Consider the following 1228-nt stretch of genomic DNA (forward strand, 5'->3'; position numbering starts at 1 on the left):
ATAAGCGGCAACATGTCTGGAGTAATAACAGTGCTATCGACCGTAATCAGATTGGGTGGAATACTGACTGACTGGTATTTGCCAATAGTTTCAGCTAGTGCGGCTAACGAGGGAGTATCAAATATTTTCTTGATATTAGTATCTAATCCGGCCTTTCGTAACTGTGTAAGCATTCGTACAATCAGCAAAGAATGCCCGCCCAACGCGAAGAAATTATCATTCCGACTAATTCGATCAATACCCAACAGATCACTCCAGATGGCGGCTAGTTTTTCTTCCGTTTCGCCTTGCGGTTCTTCATATAGTTGACGAGCAAATGCTTCATCGTCCGGTGCTGGAAGTGCACGTCTATCCAATTTGCCATTTGGCGTGAGTGGCAATGATGATATACACACATATGCTGCTGGCACCATATAATCAGGCAAAAGAGATGTCAAATATGTACGTAGATTGTTAGCGAGTGACGCATCTGGATCGGCTATTACATAGGCCACCAGACGGGCATCACAATCAATCCCGTTCGTCCATGGCTGTACAACTACTTCGCGCACCGTTGGATGTTCCATTAAACGGGCCTCAATTTCGCCGGGCTCAATTCGGAAGCCACGGATTTTAACCTGTTGGTCAATGCGTCCCAAATATACTAAATTTCCATGAGGTAGATAGCGTGCCAGATCACCAGTGCGGTACATGCGTGCTGATGGTTTGTCACTGAATGGATCAGGTAAAAATCGTTCCGCGGTAAGTTCAGGTCGGTTGAGATAGCCACGGGCCACACCAGCACCACCAATATACAGTTCTCCTTCTGCTCCCAATGGTACAGGTTCACCTTGTGCATCTAAAAGATATATCTGTGTATTGGCAATGGGCCGCCCTATCGTTTCAATTACAACATCACCTGGCTTATATGTATAACAAGTTACGTTATTCGTTTCCGTAGGTCCGTACAGATTGTATAGTTTGGTAACTTGAGTTTCCGTAAAAATACGGTTGATAAGGCGTTCGTTTAATGACTCACCTACCATTTGGAGGGTATGAACTGATGAAGGTAAAGTTCCTACATTTAGTATTGCAGTTAAGGCAGAAGGCACTGTATTGAACAAGGAGATTTTTGACTTAATTTGTGTAATGGAGAGAGCATCATCCACGATATGTATCATTTTTCCCACTAATAATGGCGAAAAACATTCGAAAACAGACAAATCAAATCCAATAGAAGTTGAAAATA

At 43.2% G+C, this 1228-nt stretch overlaps 1 protein-coding gene across 1 annotated transcript; it reads right to left on the minus strand.

Moving 5' to 3' along the window:
• Positions 1-72: 72 nt before the first annotated feature.
• LOC116348956 (bacitracin synthase 2-like) lies at positions 73-1025 on the minus strand (the record flags this gene model as incomplete). Its single annotated transcript, XM_031780200.1, has 1 exon — positions 73-1025. A coding segment is annotated over exon 1 (953 nt), but the record flags the coding sequence as incomplete, so codon positions are not given.
• Positions 1026-1228: the final 203 nt, after the last annotated feature.

The sequence above is a fragment of the Contarinia nasturtii genome, unplaced genomic scaffold, assembly GCF_009176525.2.
Source record: "Contarinia nasturtii isolate CC-2019 unplaced genomic scaffold, AAFC_CNas_1.1 Cnas_scaffold_2690, whole genome shotgun sequence".
Classification (NCBI taxonomy): domain Eukaryota; kingdom Metazoa; phylum Arthropoda; class Insecta; order Diptera; family Cecidomyiidae; genus Contarinia; species Contarinia nasturtii.